The sequence below is a fragment of the Sorex fumeus genome, unplaced genomic scaffold, assembly GCF_029834395.1.
Source record: "Sorex fumeus unplaced genomic scaffold, SorFum_2.1 ptg000003l, whole genome shotgun sequence".
Classification (NCBI taxonomy): domain Eukaryota; kingdom Metazoa; phylum Chordata; class Mammalia; order Eulipotyphla; family Soricidae; genus Sorex; species Sorex fumeus.
The window spans coordinates 47,572,573-47,598,869 of record NW_026606060.1 but is presented as its reverse complement, the minus strand read 5'-3'; the positions used below and the strand labels follow the sequence as shown (position 1 = coordinate 47,598,869).

The 26,297-nt window shown below is 42.8% G+C and overlaps 1 protein-coding gene across 1 annotated transcript; it reads left to right on the top strand.

Moving 5' to 3' along the window:
- The first annotated feature begins 165 nt into the window (after positions 1-165).
- DEPDC4 (DEP domain containing 4) lies at positions 166-26,297 on the top strand. The gene is made up of 9 exons (XM_056117548.1): positions 166-286; positions 3,730-4,138; positions 4,914-5,053; positions 11,209-11,395; positions 15,684-15,910; positions 17,560-17,702; positions 17,791-17,916; positions 21,015-21,093; positions 26,106-26,297. Exons 1-9 carry the CDS (start codon positions 169-171, stop codon positions 26,279-26,281), a joined length of 1,605 nt encoding a protein of 534 aa, XP_055973523.1. The 5' UTR covers positions 166-168; the 3' UTR covers positions 26,282-26,297.

The following is a 26,297-nucleotide window of genomic DNA, read 5'->3' as shown; positions in this document are numbered from 1 at the left end:
AGGCTGGAGCCGGAGGGAAGGGGGAGGGGAGGGGAGGGGCCGGGGAGGAAGAGTCCGGGAGAGGAAAGACCGAGCGCCCGGCCGCCCCGGGCCTGACGTCACTTCCGGCGGGCTCGGAAGGGGCGGGGTCCCGGGAGGCGGGGGCGGAGCCAGCGCGCGGGGTGGTCCATGGCGGTTCTTTTGACTCGGCGCTTCCGGGCTCCGGGCAGCCCTAGCGAGCTCGGCGGGCGCGGCAGGGGGCGTACGGCGAGCCCGAGCTGGGGCTTCTGCCGGAAGAGAAAGCCAGGTAACCGCCCTGCTAGATCTTAGACTGAGTGAGTGTGTGCTACAGGCGAGCCCTTACCCGGGCCCTTCCCTTCCCCGCTGACCCCACCTGGCGCGGCCCCCGAGGGGTCTAGCACCACCCAGCCTCCAAGTGGAGGATGCATCCGAATCCCGGGCGCACCTTGCGAAGGGGCCGGTTCGGATTCGGGTTCCGGAGCCGGGGCTGGGATTCTGCAGGCATCCTAAGTTCCCAGTTGGCATGCATAAACGGGGTTAAAGGACTTGGGGTCAATTTCTTTATCGACCTGGACTATCTATGTAATTTGTGTAGCGGGATTTTCTTTTTTCCTGGAGGGTATATGTGATTTTTTTTTCTTTTTTGGGCCACCCCGGTTATGCTCAGGGTGTACTCCTGGCTCTGAGCTCAAGGGTCACTACTGGCTAGCTAGGGGGACATAGTGCGGTGCTGGGGATCAAACCCTGTGGGACGCATGCAAGGCAAACGCTTGCACTTCCCGGTGGGCTAATCTAGCCAGCTCCTATTTAGTGTTTTGATTTCATGAAGGTTAGAGAGTCCAGCGGGATGGGTACGTGATATACCTTTGCCGTCACTCATCAGTCCCCTAGCCATAGTCACCTCCACTCCGATCACTACTGCCCACTGAACCACCCCCTTTCTACACTTTCCCCACCAACACACACACACACACACACACACACACACACACACACACACTCACAAGGCTTTGCAGTGTCTCTGGATAATATTCTAAGGGCAAATTAACTACAAAAGGCATTTGAAGATGACGGGTATTTGTTTCTCATTTTTCACATTATGATTATCGTCCAGGAGTTTGGATTATAGTTTGCTGCAGGTTGACTTTAGGTTGACCTTGCCAGCAATAGCACAGAGGTAGGGCATTTGCCTTGCACATGGCTGACCCAGCCAACTGGGGTGGGATTCCTCCACCCCTCTCTGAGAGCCTGGGAAGCTATCCGTGAAGTATTCGATATGCTAAAACACAGTAACAAGTCTCACAATGGTGATGTTACTGGGTCCCGCTCAAGCAATGGATGAACAATGGGAGGACAGTGACAGTGATGATCATGTGAAATGGGACATCCTTTCTCCAGTCACTGTCACAGGGGAGAAATTCAAATCCTGTAACTTTAAATCTGCAGGAAATGTAGCTTGGTGGTAAAATACACTTATACAGTTTTAAATGCAACCCCTTGCACCTTCTTCCCCTCTCAAAAATATGGTTTTTAATTAGATTCTAGGGGCCAGGCACTTGCCTTACATGAGGTAGACCCAGGTAGATCTCCAGTACTCTATATGGTTCCCTGATCACTGCCAGGAGTGATCCCTGAGCCCAGAGCCAGGAAAAGGTCTGAGCACAGCCAGGTATGGCGCCAAAACAAAGATAAAGTTTAGATTCTACGTTTTTATTAGAAATAAAAATTTAGGGGCTGGAGCCATAGGACAGTGGGTAGGGCATTTGCCTTGCAGGCAGCTGACCCGGGTTCTATTCCCAGCATCCTATATGGTCCCCTGAACACTGCCAGGAGTAATTCCTGAGTGCAGAACCAGGCATAACCCCTGTGCATTGCTGGGTGTGACCCAAATAAATAAATAGAAATTTAATTCTAACCCCCCAAAATCTTGGAACAATATTCTAAGTATTACCATTTATTCCCTTATAATTTCTTTAAAAAATATTTTTTAATTCTCAGGGGTGCTGTGGTGCTGGGGATCATTCAAGGTGTTACTCTACTGAACATGTATCACTGAACTCTGCTTAAACTTATGTGCTCTGCCTGTAGAACTATGGCTCTAACTGTCTGAAATGGTTTGGTTTTGGTTGGGAGGAAGAGGGAGGTGACCACACCAGCAGTGCTCAGGGCTTATTCCTGGTCTGCACTCAGGAATCACTCCTGGCAGGGCTGGGGGACCCAATGGGCAGCTGAGATTGAAACTGGGTTGGCCTTGTGCAAGACGAAACATTTTCAAGGGCTGCATCAATAGTACAGCAGGTAGAGTGCTCGCCCTGCAAATGGCCAACCCTGGTTGGATCCCTGGCCCCCAGCAGGGTCCCGCAGCCCACCAGGAATAAGGCCTGAGCAGCTCTGGGTGTGAGCCAAAAAACAAAACAAACAGAAAATGTAGTGAAGGCGCTGGGAATGAAGCTGAGTGGGAAGGCACCGTCCTCAAAACGGAATGCCTGGTTGCATAACCGGCACCACACACAGAGAGAAGTATTAGGAGTAGTGGGAAATACATAGTTACTGCTAACCAGACGGTTTCTTTCTGAGGGAATGAAATGGTCTGGAATTAGAAAGTAGTGGATGCAAAACTTCATGACTATACTAAAAACCCTCCTAATTATCCACTTTACTTGGGGTTTGGGGGCCACACTCAGGCTCTGTGCTCAGAAATCACTCCTTATCGTGCTCAGGGAACCATATGCATTCCGAGGGATCAAACTTCAGTTGACTGTGTGCAGGTCGAGCACCTAAGCTTCTATACTATCTCTCTGCCCCTTAATTGCACACTTTGAAAGGATGAATTCTGAAGGAACTGAGTAAAGTTTTAATTAAAAAGTTTATTATTGCAGCTAATTGAAAAATATTTATATACATATTATAAATCTGAGGAAAAAGTGAACATTCTCTTGCATCAATCACAATTGCAATCTTACTTCCCAAAGCTTAGTAGTTTCAAGTTTATTCTTTTAAACCTTTCATTGTATTTATTTATGTATATTTGTGCATAGACTGGTAATTTCTACTCAGGATGATAGTATGCTATTTGTTCTGCTTGGCTTGCTGATTTTTTTCTTTTTCTTTTGTTTTGTTTTCATTTTATTTAATGAAATTCTTCCTCTCAATGAACCTCATTCTTCTTAGATATGTTTAATATCCTCTAGTGAGGTTTTGCCATAACTTATTCAACTATTTCCCCAGGTGATTGACATTCTAATTATTTTCTAGTTTATATAATTCCTTGTAAACATTTTATTTTCAACAGAAATAGATTACTGATAAGTTGATTCATACATCTTACTCAGCCCTATATCTCTTTTATGAAGTTTGCCTTTAGTTAAAAAGACAGAAGGAAGAAAAGATTAAGAACCTGGTCAATCCACAGCTTTGTAACAGACTCAATTGTGTGTGCATTCCTTTTAAAAGATGTTCTGAAATACTATTCTTCAATATTAAAAATAGTTTATAGTTTGTCATGTAACACATACCAGCAAATACCTAACTTGACTCTTGTTTTTACAGGCCCATAAACATGGCAAATCTTAGTCACTATGTTTCAGCTGATATAGGATGAAATAAGAAGAAACTAGAGAAAGTTGACAACAGATAAGCATAGAACAGAGCATAAAGTTGTCAAAACTGAAAAACTTAACGTTTCTTCAAATATTTGAAATTTATGAAACATGTTTCTTTTTTTTCCAGGACATTCTGGCCCTTTTCAAGCTACTCAGCTATGGAGTGGTATTATTTACTCCCTTCAGACTCAAGTAGAAATAAAAAGACGGAGGCATCATTTACGGACATACAAAGATTGTTTTATTGGTTCTAATGCTGTTGATGTAGTATTAAGTCATCTTATGCAAAATACGTGTCTAAGTAGCAGTGACATCTCTCGTCTCAAAGGAGTTCGTCTTTGCCAGGTTTTAATGAATAATAAAGTGTTTGAACCAGTAGGAACGACGCTATTCAAAAATGAAAAGAAATTGGAATTTGAAGATTCAAATACTAGTCTCTATAGGTTTCTAGACAATAAATCATCAGGTAATTTTTGCAAAAGAAAGGATGCTGAGAACAGGTTAATTGGTGAAATGAAAGCTAAGGAATCTTTAAGGTTAGTGTTCACCAAGCTTTATTGTATATTGTATATGCACCCTGGTAGAATAGTTTTCATTGAGTTAAACTTGAATGTTTTGCATTCAGGTTTGTTTGTTGTTCTGTTGTTTGCTTTTCTAGATGTTAATGATCTAACCCAAGTAAGAAAAACCAAAAATTTTTAGAAACTCGAAGCAAAGATTTTCTACTCTATCATTGCAATTATTCAAAACTTAAAGTTAGTATAGTTTCTTTCCCTATACTACTGTTTACAATTTTAATTTCAGTGATATTTATATTATCTGTTAAAATATTATGTGTCTTTTTTTTTCTTTTTTTTTTCTTTCTGATTTTTTGGGCCACATGGCCGTGGTCAGGGCTTACTCCTGACTCAGGGGTAACTCCTGGTGGGCTGGAGGGCCGTATGGGGTCCTGGGGTTTGAACCCAGGTCAACCACATGCAAGGCAAGTGCCCTACTTGCTGTACTACCTCTCTGGCCTTGTCTTTTTGTTTTTTATAGGGAGCCATTCATAGTGACTGTACAGGGTCCCCCAGAGCCACACCTGAGCAGTGCTCCAGGGACATGCAGTGCCAGGAATCCACCCCACATGCAGCACACATGCTCTGCCACTTTGCAGAATCCAAACCCCTACTTGTGTCTTTGATCACAATATACCTGAAATTCATTTTTGCAAACTGGGAATGTATAAAATGTCATAACTAATTAGACTCATATTTGAAATTTTTAGTCTTTTGTCCTATATAATAGAGAATTCACAAATTTCTTAAACAGACCAGAGGATGAAATGATTTCAAATCCTATAGCGGAAGAGATTGAAAAGATTGAAGAACTTATTCATACAGTGGATGGGAATCTGGCCTTACCGCCAAATACCCAAGTTGACAAACCTGTTCTTCTGCTTTCAAGAGAAGGTAATTTCAGTTTTTATTATATTTCTCAGAACTCTGTAAAGAGTTGACTCTTTTTAAAGGACAACTTTTGGGGGGTTGGGGTGTTGAACCACAGCTGTCAATAATGCTCAGAGCTTATTTCTTGCTCTGTGCTCAGTGGTGACTCCTGGGGGTCTCAAGGGAAATATGGGATGTTGGGGATTGAACCTGGGTTTACTGCCTGCAAAGCATGTGCCCTACCTGCTGTATTATATAGCTATGGCCCCTAAAACTTTTAACAGCTATTGGGGGTTTGCTGGAAAATTGGGCAGAAAATGCAGAGCTCCCTTATACCTGCTGTACCTAAACGCATATAACTTTCCCACAGTGGAACTTATTTGCAATTCATATACCAATGCTGATATATCATTATTGCCCTAAGCCTTCAGTTGACATTGAGGTTGACTCTTAGCATCTGTTCATTACTTGGGTTTTGACAAATGCTTGATAACATATATCCACCATGTCTGTTGCATCCTGTGATTCCATTTACAGAATAGTTTTGCTACCCTAAAATTCCTCCATGCACCACAAATTCATCCCTGCCTTCTTTCTTATCCCTTAAGTACTGCTGGAAGTAGCCCTTGAGAAACTTAAATTGTTAAATGTAAAACATAGCACTTTTCCGATCATGTGATCATGATTGATTTTATGATCATGTGATCATAATTTGATTAATTGGAGGAACTGTTGTATATGCTACTAGAAAAAAACATGCTGGCTACAGTTCTTGATATTTATAACTCAATATCACTTAAAACTGGCCTTTTATGAGTATATCCTTGCCCATATAAAGCCTTCCAAACTTCTCCCAGCCCTTTTCCCAGAATAAACTAGCTGCGGCCAGACAGAGAGTGCAGGTCAGGTGCTCCCCTTGTTGACAGCCTACAGTGGTTCTAGTCCCTGTGTTCCCCTGTGCCACTCTGCAGAGTGCACTGGAACCAAAGGGTGTGTGGGATCATAACCAGAGTGTGTGTGAGCACTGTAGTCAAGTGTACGTGACCCCCAGTTATTGGAACAAAAGCAAACAGGAGGGTTAAAAAAATAGTTTCAAGTGGTGGAAGATCTTGGTCCCTGTGATGGTGGTGAGTTGAGGTAACTGTATACACCAAAATCTAAGTGTTCACTTTATTGTAAATATGACCTGGACTTAAACATATGGCCTAAGCTATAATAACTTTTGAAAATAGTTTTTAAACTATTTAAAGAGCACTGTGGACATTTTGGTGGTGTTGCAATGACTTTGGATATCATAAATTAAAACATTAACACTGTTGTAACCAGGTTATGTTTTCTTCTATGTGTTATGGATTTGGGTCTAATATTGAGGTCTTTAACCTGTTTTGAATTCACTTTTTTGTTTGGTATGAGATCATAACTTTTTTCGTTGCACGTGGCTAACCAGTTTTCCCAGTTTTATGTGTTGAAGAGTTATGTTTTCCTTTCTCCACTTAATGCAATACTTTGCTTTCTCCACTTAGCTCCTGTGTCATAAATTAATTATCCATACATATTGCTTCAAGCCTCTCAATTTTATTTTACTGGCCTGAGGTTGACTTTCTGTTTTTATCCCAGGGCCATTGTTTTGATTACTATAACTTTCTAATATAGTTTAACTCAGAGACTGTAAAGCCTTCCATCTCCTTTTTGCTCAGTGTTGCTTTGACTATTTGAAAATATCACTTAATCACTTAATCACTTAACTTCCCGTTAGTCGTCAATTTGCTCAAACGGGCGCCAGTAACATCTCCATTTGTCCCTGTCACGTGCTAGTGTAGCCCAATGGCATCTGTCCGCTCTGGGAACATGAAGAGCCTCAAACCAATCGTTCATGATCTTGATGAAGAAATCTGACCATGGTAGGTGGGCGGCCACGTGGTCTTTTGACATCCCGTGGAATCCAGTCGGTAACAGCTCTAGTCCAGCGGTCATCTTTAAATCTCATTACGTGACCAGCCCATCTGATTTTTGACATCTTGGCAAACGAGACAGCGTTCCAGATTCTTGATCATCGACGGATGTCGGAACTTCGGATTCTTTCTCTCATTTGAGTGAAACATGATATTCCAAGCATAGCTCTTTCTATTCTTCTTTGGGAGACCTGAATAGCGTTCTCATCTTGTTTGCATAGGGCCCAGGTCTCTGAGGCATATGTTAATGCAGGAAGAACAGTGGAATCAAAGAGATGTGCCCGGAGCCGGAGGTTCTTCGTCCTCTTAGCTATTTCTTCAACGTTCTTGAAGGCGTTCCAAGCCGCTCTCTTCCTCCTGCACAGCTCGGGTGCCAGGTCATTTGTCATGTTGACCTCTCGACCTAGGTACACATAGCTGTTGCATTTGGAGATGGTCGTTCCATTGAGAGCAAATGGGGCGTCAGGAACGAGGCTGTTTCTCATAAACATTGTCTTTGTAAGATTCAGCTGTAGTCCTACCTTTCCACACTCACGGTCAAAGTCGGCCAGCATTTGTGCCGCTTGGCTGATGTTTGGTGTTATTAAAACAATGTCATCAGCAAAGCGGAGGTGGTGTAGTTGCCGACCATCTATCTTCACTCCCATTCCTTCCCATTCCAGTCGTCGCATGATGTTCTCAAGGGTGGCACTGAAGAGTTTCGGTGAAATGGTATCACCCTGCCCCACCCCTCTCTTGACATCAACGATCACTTCTTTGTAGAATGGTGAGATCCTGGTAGTGAATCCGCAATACAGCTCACGGAGGATCCTGATGTATTGGGCTTGAATGCCCTGATTGGCTAGGGCTTCAATGACCGCTTCCGTCTCAACAGAATCAAAGGCCTTCTTTAAATCAATGAACGTTAAGCAGAGCAGCATCTTGAACTCCCGAGAAACCTCAATGAGCTTGGTTATCGTGTGGATATGGTCCATGGTGCTGAATCCTTTGCGGAACCCTGCTTGCTCACATGGTTGTCCTTCATCTAGTGTTCTGCCAATCCTATTTAGGATGACTCGAGTGAACAACTTGTAGATGACAGACAATAGGCAGATCAGGCGATAATTGCCAATGTCATGGATGTCTCCCTTCTTGAACAGTAGTACGGTCCTGCTGGTTTTCCATTGGGATGGAACCGTGCATTCAGACAGGTAGCGAGTGAAGAGCCGAGCCAGTGTATTGATGAGTACTGATGGCAGGTTCTTCAGGTGTTCAGGTCTGACCTTGTCTGGGCCTGGTGCTGTTTGTTTCTTTACCGACGAAATGGCGTGTCGGATTTCGGAAGGGAGAACGTTGGGAACGACATATCCATCCTATGGAATTTGGTATGTCGGCAAGTGGACATGGCTATTGAAGAGATTTGAGTAGAAGTCATGGATAATCTTCTTCATTGCCGTTCTGGAGGATATGATGGATCCATCAGGACGTCGGAGGGCAGTCATATTGGTCTTGTAGTTGGCGAAGGACAGGTGGGCGTAACGAATACTTTTCCCAGCTTCTGCCGCATCTAGCAGTACTTCTGCTCTTCTCTCTTTGAGGTCTTCCTTGATCGCATCTCTGCACTGCTTTGCAAGCTCGGATGTTAGCTTGTTGTTGCCTGAGGCATGCGCCAAACCACGCTGGTGAATTAGCTCAAGAGTTTTCGAAGACAGGTGATTTTTTGTGGCTATCTCTCTCTTGGCATTCTTCGCACATTCATGGAGGTGCTGAACGAGTCGATCGTATTCCTCGTCAATGTTGTCAACAATGGCATCTTCCCATGTTGCCGCAATAGTGCCAAAGAATTCCCAGTTGGTGGTCGTTCTGGGAGTTCTCTTTTTGAACTTTGCAGCCCTTTCTCCCCGCTCTGTGAAGTAGAATTTTGCACGAAGGAGACGGTGGTCCGATCCCGTTCGGAATTTTGTGACAACAGCGACATCGGTCAGGCAAAACCGTCGATTGAATATGATGTGGTCTATTTCGTTGTGGAATCGTCCACTGGGAGACTCCCATGTCCAACGTTTAGATTCTGCCTTCTGGAACTGTGAGTTACCATGGATGGTCTTGGTCGACATGATGAACTCAGACAGTCTCTCACCCTGTTCGTTCCACTCTAGGCCATGGGTCCCGATGTGAAGTTCTTCAGCTGATCTTCTCGGTCCTATCTTGGCATTAAAATCACCCACAATGATCTTGTAGAAGGTGTGTCTTCTTTATAGAACTTCTCCAGCTCCATGTAGAACTTCTCGATTTCTCTTTCATCATAATGAGATGTTGGTGCGTAGACAACGAAGATAGAAACTGCAGGCAGTGAGCCACATCTATTCAAATGTAAACGTCCGATTCGGGTTGTTAGGCATTCGAATGAGTCAATGCTCATGGCCATGAGCATGAGCATTGAAAATATCAATACAAAATTTTAGTAATATTTGTTTTTCACTGGGCTGGAGCGATAGCACAGCGGTAGGATGTTTGCCTTGCGCACAGCCAGCCCGGCCGAGCCAGGTTCGATTCCTCCACCCCTCTCGGAGAGCCCAGCAAGCTACCGAGAGTATCTCACCTGCACAGCATAGCCTGGCAAGTTACCCGTGACGTATTCAATATGCCAAACACAGTAACAACAAATCTCAAAATGGAGACATTACTGGGCCCACTCAAGCAAAATCGATGAACAGTGGGAAGACAGTGTTGTTGTTGTTGCTGTTCTTTATTCGAACAATGATTGTTGAACAGTTCTTCCAGTCTATGAACATAAAATATATTTTCATTTCCTTGTGTCTTGTTTCTTTTAAAAATAATTGACACTTTTTAGTATCTAAGTCTTTCACATCCTTTGTTAAATTGATTTCTATGTATTTGGTGTTTTGTATATAATTGTAGAAAGATTAAGTCAGAGCAGTAGTTCAGCAGGTAAGGTACTTGATTGCACGCACACAAGACCCAGGCTTGATCCCCAGCACCATATATGTCCCCCCAAGTCGTGCTGGGAGTAAGTCGTGAGCAATGCCAGGTGTAGCCCAAAACCAAAAAATAAAATAATTGTAGAAAGATTTTGTGGATTTCTTTTTCTATTCTAGTTTGTAGTTTCCTCATAAAAATCATGTTTCCACATAGAAACAATGTTTCCCATATAGGAGCAATGTTTCCATATAGAAATGCATCTTATATGGGGCTAGAGAAATAGTTCAGAGATTGGAGCACTTGCCTTGCATGCAGCCAACACAGAGCCCCATTATGGTTCACCCCCCCGCCCCCCAGCCCACCAGGAGTGATCCCTGGGCACAGAGCCAGGAGTAAGCCCTGATTATTGCTGGGTGTAGCCTGAAAACCAAACAGAAACAAAAATCAGTAAACTACAATTTTTTTGTGCTGTATAAAATGACAAATAAGCAGTACTCATAGTCTCTCAGGTGTGCCAGTAATTTTAAACATTTTACATATGGAATTAATCTGTTGTTGACTTTATTATTTATTTATTTATTTATTTATTTGCTTTTTGGGTTACACCCAGCGATGCTCAGGGGTTATTCCTGGCTCTACACTCAGGAATTACTCCTGGCGGTATTTGGGGAACCATATGGGATGCTGGGGATTGAACCCAGTTCAGCCACGTGCAAGGCAAACGCCCTACCCGCTGTGCTATTGCTCCAGCCCCCTGTTGTTGACTTCAAATAGATGAAGCTAGGGATACCACTTGACAGTAGAGGACACACCTCAACATGTGGTTCTATCCCTGTCACCACACACACACAGACACACACACACACACAAACACGCACACAGAGCAAGTTAATACTACTTTTTGTTGTTGTTTTTTTGGGTCACATGCATCATTGCTCAGGGGTTACTCCTGGCAGTGCTCAGGGGACAATACGGGATGCTGCAGATCGAACCCAGGTTGGTCACAAGCAAGGCAAATGCCCTACCCACTGTGCTATCATTCAGGTCCCAAGTTAATATTACTTTAGAGTCAACATTACCAGAAGATCAAATCAGTATGACTCACAACCTTAATATGTTTTAAAGATCAGTTTTGAAAAGAAAATTGTGATTTAGAACATTCAAATGATCCCAGCATTAAGTAATCCATTGTATTACCACTAAAGTAGCTTTTCTCTTGTATTATTTAGAAATGAGAGGATTTTATGATATTAATTGAATTTGTGTGTTATTTATCTTTCTGAGAGTCACATTATTTTTCTTTCTTAGCTGTGGAAGATGTTTGGAAACAACAAGCAGTATTACGCATTCTTCAACTGACTCACCTCCCATTCTTGGAAAATATTTTGGACCCTCCAGTTAAAACACAGACTCTTCAGTTAAGTAAAGAGGAAACCCTTGTTATATCAAACACCTGTCTAGACAGAGAAGTTATTCCAAACTTATGTCTTCATGAGTAAGTTTTCATTTGTTTTGGTTTTCATTTTGGGGTCACACTCACCAGTGCTCAGGGCATAGCCCTGGCCCTGGGCTCAAGGATCACTCCTGGTGGGGCCGAGGGGGACCATATGCGGTGCCAGGGATTGAACCTGGGTCAGGCGCATGCGAGACAAGGAACTTACCTACTGTATTATCACTCCAGACCAGGGTGTGTCTTTATTTTCATTCCCAGATAATCTGTAACTAAAAAGTCTGTGATTAATTTTTCTCAATATTTTAGGATATAAAAACATATCTAATGTATCAGCAACACCATATCTGTTTATTCACCTATCACTGTGAATTTGAAATGTTTAATTGATCTCACAGAGTCACTGAAAACAATCTCTGCAAAAAAGAATTGTAAAACAGAATGGTTTCATTCTCTCTCTGCACCAACCTGAGTATTTTCCAGTTCTATCTTTTCTCTCTCATGACCCTAATTAACATGAGTTATCAGAATCCCGTGGACCCACAGATTTATCTGTCAGTCACAGCCCTTTTTGCACCTGGTGATCTTCTCTAATTCATAATAGGGCTAGAAAGATCCAAAGTTGTTAGTTTTCGCTAGATCTAAAGTTGAGGCATGTAAAGAAATATATCAGAAAAAGAACCAGTGTGTTTTACAACCCTCCGCAGCAAGTAGACAGAAGCTAGTTCATCTGTATAAACTCCCCAGCAGAAAGTAGAGGTTGCCTGCAAGAGAAAAAGCAGTATATTGTCAATTAAACATTTTAAATCCAGAAGGTAACAAATCACGCATCTTAGATATTTACTTGTCAAGGGCAAAACATGAAAAGGGAAGAAAGATTGATGTGATTCACAGGAATTACTCCTGGCTCTTCACTCAGGAATTACTCCTGGCGGCGCTCAGGAAACATATGGGATACTGGGAATCGAACCCAGGTCGGCCGCGTGCAAGGCAAATGCCCTATCCACTGTGCTATTGCTCCAGCCCCCTGTGAAGGAAAGATATTTAAAGATGATCAAGACTTCAAAGTATTTAACTCAATAGCCTCATCCAAAAGTATGTAAAGACTGTAGTCTCATTATAAAGTAATAACTAGAAGCCCAAGATACAGACAGATGAAGAGAAAGCAGTGCACAGCAGTGAATGTTAATCTGTGTTCTTTTTTTTTTTTCTTTTTGAGTCATACCCGGCGATGCTCAGGGGTTACTCCTGGCTCATGAACTCGGGAATTGCTCCTGGCGGTGCTCGGGGGACCATATGGGATGCTGGGAATCGAACCTGTGTTGGCCATGTTGGCTGCGTGCAAGGCAAACGCCCTACCCACTATGCTATGGCTCCAGCCCCAATCTGTGTTCTTAATATCTTCTCATTACTTTCTTCTGTACTACTATTCACACACATACTAATTACAAGTTGACAGTGTACAACTTTTTTTTTAAATTTATTTATTTATTTATTGAATCACTGTGGGAAAGGTTACAAAGCTATCAGGTTTATGTCTCAGTCATGCAAATATCAAACACATTTTCCTTTACCAATACTTATTTTTTACCATGAAGAACCCCAATAAAACCCCACCCCCCACCCCTCCCCGTCCCTGTGAGGCAGATGAATTCTAGTTAACACTCTATCTGCTTTGATTAGATTCATTGTTTCAATAAAAGATTCACCACTATTATTTAGAGTTTACCCCCCCCCAAATCAGACATGCTGAAAAAGCATTGTGAAGTGATTTGCTTTCTACAGCTGGGTTCAAGAATTAAATGTTGATTTTGGATTTCTGCTATTTTACCTATTGACCCTGGAAGTATTTCTACTGAAAGTCAGATAGTTAAGAAATTGGTTTCTGTGTTCTGGAGTCGTGGCCGTGCTGGAGAGCCGCTCGTGGGGGCAACTGGTGGCCTCGGTAGGGCGTGAAGGGCGGAGCGAAACGCCCCCCTTCCCATGAGGTTTTAGTCGCCCCCACACTCCCGGCTCATACCTGCTGTCCACAAGGCTCCCATGTGGCCGCCATCTTTCTTTCCAGAAAGGAGAGGGCGAATGGGGCAACACCCTTTCCCCTCCGGCAGACTTGATGGCCTGGATCAACGCATAGTCCGTTCACTTTTCTGCTCCAAGCTGCTGGGTTCTGCATTAAGTCCTTGTGCTTCTGGGGCCGTGGCTGTGCTGGAGAGCCGCTCGCAGGGGGTGACTGGTGACCTCGGTAGGGCGTGAAGGACGGACCGGAACGTCCCCCGACCCCTGAGGTTTTAGTCGCCCCCACTCCCCCGGCTCATACCTGCTGTCCACAAGGCTCCCATGTGGCCGCCATCTTTCTTTCCAGAGGGAGGAGGGCGGAAGGGAGCAACACCCTTTCCCCTCTGGGCAGAAATGATTGCCTGGATTAACGCATAGTCCTTTCACTTTTCTGCTCCAAGCTGCTGTGTTCTGCATTAAGTCCTTGTGCTTCTGGGGCTGTGTCCGTGCTGGAGAGCCGCTCGTGGGGGGCAACTGGTGGACAGTGTACAACTTTTGGGAAATATATTTCCCAAAAGTTGTACACTGTCAACTTGTAAGCTGCAAAAAATGGGAGTCACATCCAAAAGGACACACTACTATGACGAATTATAATAAATACCAATGTGTCTCAGAAAAACCTGAATAGGGACGGTGGCCAGTGTGGCGAGGAGAGAAAGGCTTTCTGAAGATGTTTTGGAAGAAGGGAGGCATGAAAGGATACTATTTTTTTTAAATCTTAAGTGGAGTGGGAAAGTAAGAAAGAGGAAATTGTGTGTGGAGGGGAAGCTCTGTGTGGTGGGGAATCTTAATGAAATATTTGGCATCTTATTTTCAGTTAATAGAAGTATGTCTGGGAAAAGGAACTGGAACCATTAATAGAATTAAATGGTACAGGTGGATGTCTCTGGGCAAAATCTTTTTTAAAAAAAATGATTTTAAGAGAGAGAGAGAGGAAGAAATAAAGCTTGAGAGGTAACTTAGTGGGCTGAGTGCAGGCTTTATATGTGGGAGCCCTATATTCAGTCCCTGGCACCATACAGTCCACACAGGACTGCCAGGAGTGATCCCCAAACACAGCGCCAGGAGTCACCCTTGAACACTGCTAGGAATGGCCCTAAAACCATAAAAGAAAGAAAGAAATTGGCCAGTAAGAAAACTTTAATAGGCTGAGTTCAGGCTTTGCATGCAAAAGCCCAGGTTCAATCCCTGTCAACATATGATCCCCCAAGCAATATCAGGAATGATCCCTGAACCATGAAGCCAGGAATAGCTTCTGAGCAGCACCAGATAGGGCCTGAGCATAAAATGAAAATAGAAGGTCTGGAGCTATAGTTAAGCAGGAAGGGCGTTTGTCTTGTATATAGCCGACCTTGGTTCAATTCCCAGCATCCCATATGGTCCTCTGAGCACCGCCAGGAGTGATTTTTTTTTTTAATTTTTATTAGTGAGACATCATGAGGTATAGTTGTAGACTTACAAATTTTTGTGTTTGGGTTTCAATTATACAATGATCAAATACCCATCCCTCCACCAGTGCCCATTTCCCACCACCACGGATCCCAGTATCCCTACCACCCCCCATCCCCCACATCCCACTCTGCCTCTGTGGCAAGGCATTCCCTTTTGTTCTCTCTTATTGGGTGTTGTGGTTTGCAAAAGAGGCAATGGGTGACAATCATGTTTGGTCTATAGTCTACTTTCAGCATGCTTCTCCCATCCTGGGAGGATCCTCCCAACACCCTTTATTTGGTGTTCCCTTTTCTATCTGAGTTCCCCTTTCCCCTAGCATGTGTGGTTGGCCTCCAAGCCATGGAGTAAAATCGGGAATGATTTCTGAGTGCAGAACCAGGAATAACCCCTGAGCATCACCAGGTGTGACCCAAAAGGCAAAGCAAAAAAAAAAAAAAAAAAAAAAAATAGAAGCCTGGCAAGCTACCCGTGACATATTCAATATGCCAAACACAGTAACAAGTCTTAAAATGGAGACATTACTGGTCCTTCTCGAGCAAATCAATGAACAACAGGAGGACAGTGACAGAAACAAGTAATAATGAAGGAACCAAATATTTTAATAAATAAGGGTTTATAAAGGCATGATGATATTTGGGAAGGAAATAAAAACAAAACGCTGTTCCCTCTTATTCAACCCCTCCTTTATCAAGCACAAATTTATTTAAATGATTCTATTGTATTTTACTCATCAGATTTGGTTCTGTAGATGCTAGATTTTATTGTTTTTGTCAAACAGTATTTTAGGTAGTTGAATGGAACTTTTAATCACTGATTTTCCTTCCAGGATTGATAACTGGCTCAATGCAGCAATTGAATGTTTGGAATATTTCCCAGATCAGCTGATAGTTACAGTTAATCAGCAGTTAGTACAAAGCAGAGACGAAAATACAAGATTGAACGTACAGAAGAAATTACTCTTTGATGTTATAGTGAAATATTACAATCAAGAGAGAGCTTGCTTATTGACTGAGGAGTATTTTGACATTCAGTCAGGGATTATTGAACTTTTAGGTAAGACATAATGTTTAAGTTTTAATTTTTTATGGTACGTATTCTAAATGATGTAGTTGAAGTTGAAAATTGTGTGTGTTTTATGAGAGTTACCTGTTAATATTTTTTTCCTTTGGAGTTAAAGCTTTTTTGAGAGTCTTTGTCTTCATTAATATAGTCTGCCATACAAATTGTACTATCAAATGGAACTAATATCTGACACTAGAACTAAAGAATGCGATGTCAAGGGATGATCTAAGAAACATTTCGATACCATACAGGCTTAGAGAGCTAAAGAATCTGGAAATATTAATTATTGGTATGTAATTTAGTGGCCTTTTAGCAAAGTTAAAATTGAATGACTCTGGGACCAAAAGCAAACAAATAAATTGTCATATGTTTAGCTATGTGTAGTGGCTATATGATTCATATCTTAAAACAATGAGCAGGGCCAGAGACATAGTCCAGCAGATAAGGCACTTGCCTAGCATGGGGTTGATCCAGTTTTGATCCCTGGCACCATATACAGTGCCCTGAGCCCCACCAGGAGTGTTTCCTGAGTGCAAAGCCCAGAGTAAGCCCTGAGCCGTGCTGGGTGTGGCACCAAAACAAACAGGGCCCACGGCCCAGAGAGCTAGTAAGGGATTCAGGCACTTGCTGTACACACTGCCAACCCAGGTTCAACCCTTGGCACTGCATAAACTCCTCCATGCCCTGCCAGGAGTTAGCTTGAAACAACCCCAAAATAAACAAATCTGGGTCATGTTGTTGACCCTATTTTGGTTGTTGGCATCGCATATGGTCTCCTGAGCACCATCAGGAGTGATCGTTGAGGACAGGGCTGGGAATTTCCCCCAAGCACCACCAGGTATAACCCCAGAACCTCAAATCAAACATACCCTTTTCATTTATACTAACCATAAATTATACAGGTATGTGTTATGCTATATAAAATGAAAATTCTCCCATGTTTGAAATCTTTAATAACAACAACTTTATTCGGCGAATATCCTTTCCCATTCTGTAGACTGCCTTTGTATTTTGGTCACTGTTTCTTTTGAGGTGCAGAAGCTTCTTAGTTTAAGATAGTCCTATTTGTCTATCTCTGTTTTCACTTGGTTGGTCAGTGGCATGACATCTTTGAAGAAACCATTGGCTTCAATGTCATGGAGGGTTTTGCCAACTTTGTCTTCAATGAACCTTATGGATTCCAGTCTGATGTTGAGGATCCCCCCAGGATGGGAGAAGCATGCTGAAAGTAGACTATAGACCAAACTTGATTGCCACTCAATGCCTCTTTTGCAAACCACAACACCCAAAAGGAGAGAGAGAACAAAAGGGAATACCCTGCCAATGAGACAGGGTGGGATGGGGGGCATGGGGGGGGGGGGATACTGGGACCCGTGGTGGTGGAAAATGGGGACTGGTGGAGGGATGGGTACTTGATCATTGTATAACTGAAACCCAAGCACAAAAATTTGTAAGTCTACAACTGTATCTCATGGTGTTTCACTAATAAAAATTTAAAAAATAATAATAATAACAACTTTAAGGGTAGAAGGGATCCTTGAATCAACACATAGCAGTACAGCATTTTAATTAACGACTAAGTATTATGCTCCTTTTTATTTTTGATGTCATATTTTGTCTTCTTTGTAACCATGTAATAGAAAGTGGGAAAAGGACTGACGCACTTGAAGCAACACAACTTTATCTAAGATTGTTGTCGCCCAATATTAGAGAAGAATTACGGCGGCTACTCACTTTCATGGCCATTGCATCTGAACCTAACGCCTACAAATTACAGAAACAGGTGAAAAAATTGCAATAACAGTTCTATAGGTTTCTGCCAGTTTTTCTTTTTAAACATCTTCAAGCTAATGCTGTCTTTCTGTTTACAGTATGATAACAAAACGGTGGTGCTGAAAACTCTCGCCAAAGCAGTTTTACAAACCAATTCATTATTAAAAGTACAGGCAGAACAATTAGTCTGGTTTCTACTGGAGTTTCACTCTGAGCTCTTCAAGGTATCGCTGACATTTTTCCTGGGTTTATTTATTACTGAGCTATTTGTGTCAAGCTAAAAGGCTTATTTATTCACCTAATAAATAATTTACTGGGTTCCCACAATTTGCGAAGTTTAAAGGAATGCTTTCTTCGCAGTCTGACTAAAGAGAAGGAAAAGGGGCCAGTGAGATAGAGCAGAGATGGAGATGTTTGCCTTGTATTTGGCTGACGCCCATTCAGTCCCCACACGGTTGCCCGAGCACCACCATGAGTGTCCTCCAAGTCAGGAGTAACCCCCAAGCAGCACCAGGTGTGGCCCGAAACCCATTCCCCCAAAAAAGGAGAGTAAAGAAAGCAGATGTCAAGTGAAAAATTTGCAAGTATATCAATTTCTTCAACCCATTTCTTGAACATTATTATATGACAGATGCTGTTCTAGGTGCTTGAAATTCACCATCAAACAAAACACAAAGATCCTAGCTATTAAGGAGTTTGTATTGAGCTGGAGAGGTAAGGTGCTTGCCTTGTATGCCATCAACCCAGATTCGATCCCTGGCACCACATGTGATCCCCTGAACCGTGCTCAGAGTGATCTCTAAGCTCAGGGCTAGGAGTAGGCGCTGAACACAGCTGGACTGTGGTCCGACTTTCCCCCTCCCCCCCACACACACCACCACCACCACCAAAAAACAAAGAGCTTAGATGAAAGGGGAGGACAATAGACAACTTAAAGAAAAACATATGTACAACAAATCATCAAGCCATATAATTTGATAGTAGGCAGCATATGCAATAGAAAACTAGTGGGTTAAGAGGCCAAACATATTAGTGCTAGGAGGTGAGTGTAAGTAGGAGCTTACATTATTTTTAAAAGTGACTGAAATTGGCATCACTGAGAGAGTGGGAGTTAAGCAACAACTCGGAGACGGGTGTCAAACAAATGGCTGAGGGTGGTGCGGGTTTAGGTAGAAAGCAGAAGCAAAGGGCTGCAGTGGTGCATACCCAGGTGCAGTGTAGTTTTAGGTAGAGAGCAGAGGTGAGTGGGGTGGGGGTGATACATGCCCAAATGTAAGGAAGGGAAGAACAGTGATCTAAAATGAGGGAGAAGAGCCCTGTAGGTCATTGGAATGATTCTGCTCTTCACTTTCTCTGCTCTTCACTTTCTCCTTTCTCCCCCACCACTCCTCCCTGTAAATGAAGTTGTCTCATTCCTATGTACGTACAACTCAGAAGTCGGGATTTTTTAGTTTTCCTGACTTCCTCCCATTTCACACTAGCAAAGTCCTGAAGAAACAGAGGTTCAGAGTCAAAGAGATAGTAAAGGGATTAAGGCACTTGTTTTACATGTGGCTGCGTTCAGTTTAATCCCCACCACTCAGATCCCCTGAGCACCACCAGGAGTCACTCCTGAGCACAGAGCCTGGACTAGCCCTTGAGCACTGTCAAATCCCAAATCCCTTTCCAACCCTGTACCAAACAGGTTCAAATTGTAGGAGAGCACAAAGGTAGAGAAGGAACTTGACATGGGCTGGAAGAAGTCAGTGAGCTTAGAGATTTCAGTTAGCTGGGAGAAGGAACACTGGTGTCAGGTTAAGATTAGGAGGTGAGTTATTTCAGGGAGGAGGCTGGGATGGGATATTGATGAAAAGGGTTCTTAAACATACAAACCTTTGTCCTGTAGTAGGGATTTCCTGAACTGCCTACCATCCACTTTTCCAGATCTTTCCACTTCACTCCTATTCACACCTCTGCTTTAACTGTAACCCTCTCAGGGCCAGAGAGATAGCTCAAGTAGGAGAGCTCAGGCCTCATGTGTGTGATACCCTGGCCTTGATCCCTGGGCTCCCTGTACCCCCTAAGCACTGCTGTTAAACAAAAATGTTTTCCTCATGAGGCTGGAGTGATAGCATAGCAGGTAGGGCATTTGCCTTGCATGCGCCAGACCCAAGTTCAATTCCCAGCATCCCATATGGTCCCCCGAGCACTGCCAGGAAGAATTCCTGAGTGCATGAGCCAGGAGTAAGGCTTGTACATCGCTGGTGTGACCCAAAAAGCCAAAAAGAAAAGAAAAGTTTCCCTCACAGGAAGTCTGAAATATTTAATTGTTTTTTTTTTATTGTCTTCACTTCTTACCCTGCTTTATGTCTTAATAGTGCTTGCCACCACCTGAAATTGCATTATACATTTGTTGATTTTTCAGCATTGTCCTTCTCTCCTGTGAGAATGTAAGTTCCTTGAGTTCAGAAACTTGATCTGCATGTGCACCCCCTAGAACAGTGCCTGGAAATAGCACATGGCAGTGATTATATATGTATTCCATGGAACAACTAAATGAGTTAATGGGGATGACTTTGTAATGGGAAATTGAAAGGACAAAAGAAAGTAGGGTCAGAGAGGTAGTACAGGGGCTAAGGTGCTTGCCTTGCATCTCACTGGCCTTGGTTCAGTCCCCCTGTGCACCACTCAGAGGATCCCACCCCCCACAACACAGAAGCTGATGGAAAGGTAGCTTGAGGCCAGGATGAAAGGACTCTCTGATTCAGTTTTGATAGATACAGAAAGTGTCCTTTGTAACTGTATTAGCCAGGGGATTATATGTTACATATCTGACATTACCTTTGGTATAACCTGAACTATAAAAGTTCACTGAAGGATTACTGCTCCATGGGTATTTACCTATTTACCAAAGTATTTAAGAAAATGCTCTGTTGTGTTTTAAAGCTACTATTTACATATAGAACATGTAATTAAAAATGTGTTTTTAGACCAGTGATGCTCTGAACATCTTAGCACTTTTTATTATTGTAGGAAGGTACCACACCAATGACTGGCTAACCTACCTTCAGATCTAGTACATACATGAAAGAAAAAACAGGATTTTACAAACTCCAGGGAAAAGTATTCATACTATTGACACTTCAAGACGCCTTCTGCCCCCTACCTGCCACTTTCTCCCCATCAATATTTCTCTCCCTCATTGGTAAAATGGTGTTTCCTCATTGGAAATGGTGTTTGTTCTTTTGTGTTTTTGTTTCTTTGGTCTGTGTTGGATTCCTGGGTCGGGAATCAGATCAAATTTTTTAATATTTAAATGTTTTTAAATATCTCTTTCTATTAGACACCAGTGACTTTATTGGATTTAGTTAGCAAGAAACTTAAGAGACTTCAACAGGGAGAAGATCCAGATGCCGTATCAGGTATTGACTCACCATTTTTTCCTGCCTTATCATTTAGTGACTGTGTAGCAAAGGAAGTTGGAAAGGAGCCATAGGTGAACGTGGACTCAGTGTTATGAAAGCAACTGCATTTGGGGTTTTTTGTTTTGTTTCGGTGGGGGGGGGGGGGGCGGGGGCGCTAGTTATTCGTTTTTGTTTTTAGGCTATAGCCAGTGATGCTCAGAAACTAGTCCTGGGTCTGCACTCAGGAACTATGCCTGGCAGTGATCAGGGGACCACATGGGATGCCAGGGATTGAACCTAGGTTAGGGTTAGGGCGAGGTTGCAAGGCAAGTGCCCTATCTGCTGTGCTATTGCTCCGGCCCCCACATCTGGGTGTTTTTAAATATATCTCCAGAGAAAAATTTCTGTAGTTCTTTTTCTGAGCCCTTCATTTGGTTTTCCTAAAAAGGAAACTTTCTCTCATTGCTACTCCCAGTTTGCACCTCCCTGTCTACTGCTTCCACACGTGCCCTGCTCCTTGCTCCTCAGCTCTGATAACAGCCTGTGTTGGGTGGGGATGTAACTCAGTGCAGAGCAGTTGCTAGTGTGAAGCCCTAGCTTCAGTCTCCAGTAAAAGCCAAAGAGTTCTGACTAGAGTTCTTCCCTTAGTCTCATTCTCTCTCCCCTTCCCTTCTCTCTTCTAGGGAAACAGTTTTGTAGAGGAGGAGCCTGATCCCCCTCCATGTTTTTTGATACAGTTTTGGTAATAGTTGAACTGATGTCTTCATTTAGACTCTCTGGAAACCATAAACTATTATCATACAGATTTCCTGAGTGTCTTGAGAGAGGCAAAATAGCAGAGTAGCCATAGCTGTGGTGCTAGTACCAAATTTAGGTTAGTCCTTTAACTTCAGCTTCCTCATCTTCAAAGTGGGACTGATAATAGTATATACCACAAATGGTGCTTGTTAATATTTAATGTTTATACTAATAATGAAGGATAGTGATGAATTAGCACAACTATATACTTCAATTATATTAAAATATTAACTATCTAGTATCACTAATGTCTATGTTGGTTGGTATTAATACTGAATCCTACTGAGTGTCAGATACTATCCAGAGTATTAATATGGGTTTTGTTTTGTTTTTTCTTGGGGCCCTACCCAACAGTGCTCAGGACTTACTCCTGGCTCTGTGCTCAGGAATTACTCCTGATAGTACTTGGGGGACCTTAAGTAGTGCATGGGATCAAACCTGGATAGGCCACAGGAAATCACCTTACCTGCTGCCTATATTTCTGGCCTCAAACATGGACTTAAGTCATAGTTTATTTTACAAATCTATTTTGCAATCATTATTATTGTCCTATAGAAAAGGGAACTGAAGTTTCCCTTACATTACTGAAGAGTTAGATAATGGACAAATTGAGAAATTATTTCCTTTAGAAAAGGTTTCTGAGGGGGCCAGAGAGAGATTGATTGGTAGTGTGTTCAATCCCCAACATCCATTATAGTCCCCTGAGCACTTCCGGGAATAATTCCTGAATGCAGAAGTAGGAATAATCCCTGAGTATCCATGAGTGTGGCACCCCAAAACCAAAACAAACATAAGAAAGGTTTCTGATGGCTAGGGACAAAGCTCAGTGGTATACTATTTGCCTTGCATATATGGGTTTGATTCCCAGCACCATAAAAAATGTATACGTATATAAAAATGTATATGGCCTGCTAATTTGGTGTTCCACTAAACTGTACTCCACAAGCCCATGAGCCACTCTTAGTAATTCTAGACCAAAGGTAGCAATTCAGTGCAAGGGCCCAACGACGCCATTCTGTGGGAGTCCTTGGTGCTGATCCCTAGGCCCCCTTGGTTCTGGGGGCCTCCTGGGCTGCATCCAGTGATGCTCAGGGGCCATGGCTGGGGAGCAAACAGGGATAGGCCACATGCAAGGCAAGCACCTTAACCCCTATACTCTCTCCAGCCCCTAACATACTTATGGTTATTCCTTATAGGAATAATCCTGAACCTGGTGGTTCAGGATTATTCCTGATGCTATGAGTGACCTGAGCAGTGTGTACCTCTGGGGTTGATGTCAAAAACTAGGATTCTTGGGTCATATGGAAGGACACCTCTCACATGTGGATATTAGGGCCTGTTACAGGCAAGAAATGAGGACAGTGGCCCTCCCAGGCCTGCCATTTTTCTCAAATTTCTTCACTTTAAGGTATTCAGTATGCCAAGCTCTTTTGCGGGAGTAACTTGTCAGGAACCCCATCAGAGTCAAGTTCAGAATTCACAGAAAGAATCAGTAAAGTACACTGCCATCTATGCCTCTGTAGAACTTTTTATATTTTTTATTTTTTTTATTTTTTATATTATATATTTATTTCTTTATATTTTTATTTTTTATATATTTTCTTATTAAATCACCATGAGATACATAGTTGCAAAGTGTTTTATGATGATTGGGTTTCAGTTGAACACTTTCCACCACCAATGGCCCAGTTTTTCTTCCACCCTCCACCCCTAGTCTGCCTCTAGAGCAGGCACTTTTCTCTTTCTTTCTCTCTCTCATGGGCTGGAGCGATAGCACAGCGGGTAGGGCGTTCGCCTTACAAGTGGCCAACATGGCCGACCCGAGTTCGATTCCTCCACCCCTCTCAGAGAGCCCAGCAAGCTACCGAGAGTATTCGATATGCCAAACACAGTAACAACAAAGTCTCCAATGGAGACGTTACTGGGCCCGCTCAAGCAAATCGACGATCAACGGGAGGGCCTTTACCTTTACCTTTACCTATCTCTCTCTCTCTCCCCCTCTCCTTTCCCTTTCCCTCTCTACCCTCTCTTAGGCATTGTGGTTTTTCTACTGAACTTCAGATGAAGATACCTTAGCCTCCATCCACACCAAAAGTCTCTTTTGAAATCCTGCAGTCCTTTAAGATCAAAGTTTTTACCTACCATCACTAAAATGACCTTTACCTAAACGTACTTAACATGATATCCTGACATTATACTGCCTTTAGAAACTTAAGCGCCTATTCTCAACTCTACATTCAACGTCTGTTATCCTGGAAGTGGTAACATAGTCATTGACTACAATGGGTGCCCACAGGGGCCAGAGAGACAGTACCAGAGTTAAGTGCTTACCTTGCATGTGGCAAAACCAGTTTGATTCTGGCACCACATAGAGTTCCTCGAGTACCACCAGGAGTGATCCCTGAACACAAAGCCAGGAGTAAGCCTGAGCACAGCTGGGTGTGGTCCCAAGTGCAAAACAAACAAAAATCCAATGCATATCTTCCATGTGCCAAACTTTTTGCACTTTTCCTTATTAAGTAATAAGATGAAGGTGTGTAGAGCTATTATTATCCTTCCTTTATTGATGCAGACGCAGAAGCCTGAACCCAAGGCTAGCAATCGTCTGGGCGAGTCTCCCAACCTAGGACTGCTCTCTCCCACATACATGGCCTCTGCCTCTGTCGTACTGCTTTAGCCTTGTCACAACCTACTGCAGCCCCAGGACACACTCTGGTGCGTCATTTGCTGTGGTTCTAGCCTCTTCTTTCCCATCCAGATTCAGCCCTACCTTCATATTTCTTCCTAATCTCTCTCCATTCTCTTGTGCTCCTTTTCTTCTGCAACACGGGACAAAGCAGAAGCCCAGCTGTTTAAGAGTGCTCAAAGCCAACCTTCCCACTTAGCAGTCAAGTGTGTTGAGGAAAACCATGCCAGTCTGAGTTAGCCTCACTAACATAGATGATTGGTGGCCAGAGAGAGAGTTTAGCAGGCAGGGCATGTGCCTTGTACGTGGCTGACCCATATTTGATTCCCGGAAACCTATATGGTACTCAGTCCCAGCAGGAATGATCCCTGATTCCAGACAAAGGAGTAAACTCTGAGTAGCTCTGGGTGTGGTCCCCACCACACACAAAAAACATAATTTAAAAAATATGTAATCTGCTTTATCTTGGTGTTTGGCACTACTCATCAATCATTTTCCTTTCCTCTAACTATTCCCCATCCCTAACTATTTCAGTCTCTTCCCTTCTTGGATCGTTAATTTGATGATTTTCCTGTAACTTCTCACACAATATGGTCTACTTTAGCAAGGAAAGTAGATTCATTATTGACTTTCCTCAACTCCTTACTTTGGACCTACACGTTTATTCATATTTTGCACGTATTATCACCTTCACTCCAAGATCTTGATTCCTGTTCCAGACAAACCCTTAGTCCTGTACTCCTGAACATCATTTCCTCCTGTCCCCTAGGGCCTGCTGTTAGTCATCTTTTCCCTCGTGTCCCTTTGTCATCTTTTCCCTCGTGTCCCTTTCTCTGACGCCATCTGTTCAGCAGATCAGGATGCTGGCGTCTCTAGCTCAACCTGCCTCCCGTTACTAGGGTTAACTCTTGGTTTCCTTATGACACGTGACTCCCATATGGCGCATAAAATGCATGTGAAATAAGTGTATATGCTTTTCTCTTGTTAATCCATCTTTGTCAGTTTTCAGACTCAAAGAGGACCAAGAAAACCTTTTTTCCTCTCTTCTACGTCTCACATTTCACTTAAATGTCATGTCATTTCAGTCCCTTACTTTTCCTCTCGAATCTAGGGTAGCAGTTCTCAGTTTTTCTTCATGGAGTTATTTTAGAGAGCAAATAAAATAATGCCTGTAAAATAAGATAGTATATATTTTCTTAAAGTAATTCTTCTGTGAGGCCAGAGCAATAGAACAGTGGGTAGGGCCTTTGCCTTGCACACAGCTAATCCGGGTTCAATCCCCGGCATCCCGTATGATCCCTGGAGCACCACCAGGAGTAATTCCTTAGTGCAGAGCCAGAAGTAACCCTGAGCATCACCGGGTGTAACCCAAAAAGCCAAATAAAATAAAATAATAAAGTAATACTTTTGTTACTTTGAAGCCATGAAAATATGATTAGCTACTACATTTGAAAAAAAAAAAAGTTCAGCATAATGCCTGTCTGGAAAATAAAACAGTTTAGTCACTTTTTAAACTTCATTCAAATGTGCTTTTTGTTATTTTCAGACTTCACATTTTGCCAGCGCTTGACATACAAGGAATTTGAAAAGCAAAAGGAAAAGACAGTTGAGTATCTTCACCAGTTGACTCTTGAAATTAATAGTAACCCCAGCATCTCTTTGAAACTAAAAAGGAAATTAATTAAGGAATTTCAGAAGTACCACCCTGGAGCCTTGCGGTAGCATTTCTGCGGTGGAC